Here is a 3,381-nt window from a genome sequence, read left to right on the forward strand (position 1 = left end):
CAATTTATATAAAAGACCATTATTGTTGTCTACAATTTCGTTGTTAGTGAAATGTAAACAGCGAGAAAGTTGGACAAATCTCCAAAATGGCATTGTTTTTCGGAAAATGGTATCCTCAATTATGTTTCTGTTAGACCAATAATATTGAACATTTCATTTTTTCACTCGTAACATCAAATAGATGAAACAAAATAAACAATTATTTCATTTATATTTTTACCTCTTACATTATCTTCAAACTTTTTTAATTTCCGAATTTCATCTTACAATTAGATGGTTTGACTCGCGTAATGATTAGATTCTTTCGTAACGATTTTCCAAAAGTATTGTAACAGTTACCATTTGTAAAGCAAATGACATTTTGTTCAACTATTATGTTTATTCCAGAAATTCGTGAATATTGCCATATTTTGCTTATATTTTCAATGTCTTTCCATATACATTCCTTAGAGATATAAGATTAATTTCGCAATCCTTATTTTTACATTCTTCCTTGTTATCAGATATGATTTTACATTGCTTCCGAAGTGAAAAAACAATTTCATAAAAATCGCTATTACTATCTTCATTATCTGTAGTAATTACTCGTTTTCATTGAATATTTTTAGAAATAATATCACAAAGATAACTATCACTTTTCAATTTACAATTTAATAACAAAAATAAAATAAATTAGTAAGCATGAAAAAAATTTTACAGTTTATTCAATAATTGTTTGGTAATTTCCCTTAGAAATAAAAGGAAAAAATACAAAAAAATGGAAGCAAATATATGTAAAAGATTATATACAGTGGGCAACAATAGTATTCGTACAATAAGTATACAAAAAGAAAAAGATCTGTATTTTCGACATTATTAATTGTAATATAATATATATGTTGGCATGTTATATATGTTAACATTAGTAGCAAGTAATATAAATAAACAAAAGTTGATTATATATAAATTGTTTTAAATTTAATTCTGAAATTTTATGTAAATAAAAGATTATTTTAAAAAAATGCTCTGGTATTTAGAAGAAGTAGATATTATTAATTTAAAAAAATTTCAATAATTATGGGTTTATTGTTTTGAATTGTCAGTATTATTTTTTTCCTTTTCTAGTTTTTATTTCATTCCTTTTAATATCTACAGCACTTTTACACTTTAAGTAAACCTTAATATATTAAAATATATACATATTTTAATATGATTACATCAACATGCAACTATCCACATACGCAACATCCACTTTTTTTTTTAACGATTAATAAAGTTTTAAGCATACTCATATCCCATATACATTTTAAAATATTATGTTAAAAATAAATATATATAAAATAGTATGTTAAAAATTAATACAATTGTAGTAATTAACATTGCAGACGTTTATCTTGCAATTGTGCATGTCGCATTTGTAATATACGATTACGTTCAGCTTGTCTGTTAACATCGTCAATAAGAGCATTGACTCTCCTCGGAACTGCTGCTTCCTCTTGATTTTGTAAAAATTTATATGTCGAAAGTTCCAAATGGGCTTCTCCTATTTGTTCCCACGAGTCGTGTAATTGTTTAATTAAGACTTGTGCCCTGGTCTAAAAAAATATCATGTTAAGATTGTAATTAATGTCAATATTTAACTATACATTTAACTATATACATTAAATAATTACTTGATATCCTGCTGTTAAAATTTTCAATTTGTTTTCCATTCTAGCAGCTTTCTTAGCTTCACCAGTCATATGCATCCGATTTTCTTCTAATTTTCTTTCACAAGCTTCTACTCTATCTTTTTGGGAGGCTAAGGTTGCTCTTGTATACCGCTTTTGTGTTTCCAAATATAATATCTCCGATAAAGATTCTTCCCATACCGTTGTATATGCATCTAAACTTAAATCTCCATGCGCCATACCATCCTTAACAACATTCATTTCATCGGTGAGTAATTTTTTCGCTGCATTCAATTCCTCTTCCTCAAAATTTATATAAGGATGTTGTTCGAGATACGCTTGTGCTTGCGCTAAAGAGTTGGAAGCACTCTTTCTATTCTGTTGCATAGGATTTTGAAGCGCATCATATTGCATCATTGTAATCATTTCCCTTTTAATTARCTCTTCTGCTCGTTGCATATCCGTTAGTGGAGTATCCATGAAAGGCYTTAAAATATTCATGTTAACGTCAACTGGCCTTGGCAAATTCCGTTGTATAACTTGTGATCTACGAGCGAATTCCCTTTTCTTTTGTTCCAACAATTCTTGTTGTTGTCTAACATCTATATCAGCTTGATCTTCAACTATGCCATTTGCAGGATTAGAGGTATTTTCATCTATAGTTTCATCGTCAGGAACAACTATTTCGTAATCGTTACGTGGTGTTGGCAATGCTATCAAACCTGCACGTAATTGTTCTTTAGCTTGTTTCTGTATCACTGGTGTTTCTGATCCAGAAATACCATCGTCGGGATTAATGCTAAGTTTATCACGAATTGGTGTTGTCAAAACTCCATTTTGCTGTCRTGAAGATGCTGGTGTATTAAACGAATTCAAGGGTGTTCCATCGCTACGCTGAGAACGGAAAGGAGTTGCTAGAATAGTATTTGGAGTTGCAATAGCATTTGTTACAGATACAACGCCAGAAAAATCAGAATTATTTAATGATGTGTTTAAGCCTCCTTTCAACAGAGTATCAACATGTGTCAGGGTCATAACATTTTGAGCTTCTTGAAGAATTTTATCTTGCGCAGCTGAAAATCTGGGAGTTACAGCAACATTTGTTGGAAGAGAATAATCAGCTAATAAACTATCCGATAGTGTAATTCCACTTTCGGTAGCAACTTCACGTGCAACCTCTGATGCACGTCCAAGTTTAATCACTTGTTGTAACTCTTGATCAGAGATCTGTGGTTCGGGTAAAACAAGTTTACTTCTTTTCTTCACTGGTTCTTCATTATTAAGCATTCCCATTGGAATATCATTTTCTTTTTGCTGCTTCAGTTTTTGCTTATCTTTTCTACGTTCCATTTCTTCTTTTTCCTGCTTATGATCTCGATCTAATTGTTGTAGTCTCATTTTATAAAAGTCTATTGCAAGTGGATCTATRTGTTCCTTAGAAGTATCATAAAATCCTAAAGCAGGGCGTTTTTCAAAAGGTATTTCAGAATTATAATTAGGTTTACGAATGCGCTTATTCTCTTGCAACACTGTGATCCCAGCAGCGCGTAGTTCCCTATGCTTTTGCAAAGCTGCGAGCCTACGTGCTTCTTCTAATTGCTTTTCGCGAGCTTTTCGTTTAGCTTTTTTCCCTTGAGTATTCGCGAGTCTTGCACGAGCCTCGGCCAACATTTCCAATTCATCCTCGTCCATATCTTTAGGATCAGGCCTGGCAGGTTTTGTCTCAGGATTA

General features: G+C 31.3%; 1 protein-coding gene across 1 annotated transcript in view; it reads right to left on the bottom strand.

Moving 5' to 3' along the window:
- Positions 1 to 1,346: 1,346 nt before the first annotated feature.
- LOC106792553 (cell division cycle 5-like protein) overlaps positions 1,347 to 3,381 on the bottom strand; it is a 2,482-nt gene continuing 447 nt past the window's right edge. The window contains exons 2-3 of the mRNA XM_014759021.1: positions 1,653 to 3,380; positions 1,347 to 1,574 (exon numbers count right to left, since the gene is read on the bottom strand). Coding sequence (XP_014614507.1) covers positions 1,353 to 1,574; positions 1,653 to 3,380 — 1,950 coding nt within the window. The 3' untranslated portion in view covers positions 1,347 to 1,352. The remainder of the gene's footprint in view (positions 1,575 to 1,652; position 3,381) is intronic.

This window comes from Polistes canadensis, unplaced genomic scaffold, assembly GCF_001313835.1.
Source record: "Polistes canadensis isolate GaletaPanama2010 unplaced genomic scaffold, ASM131383v1 scaffold_469, whole genome shotgun sequence".
NCBI lineage: Eukaryota > Metazoa > Arthropoda > Insecta > Hymenoptera > Vespidae > Polistes > Polistes canadensis.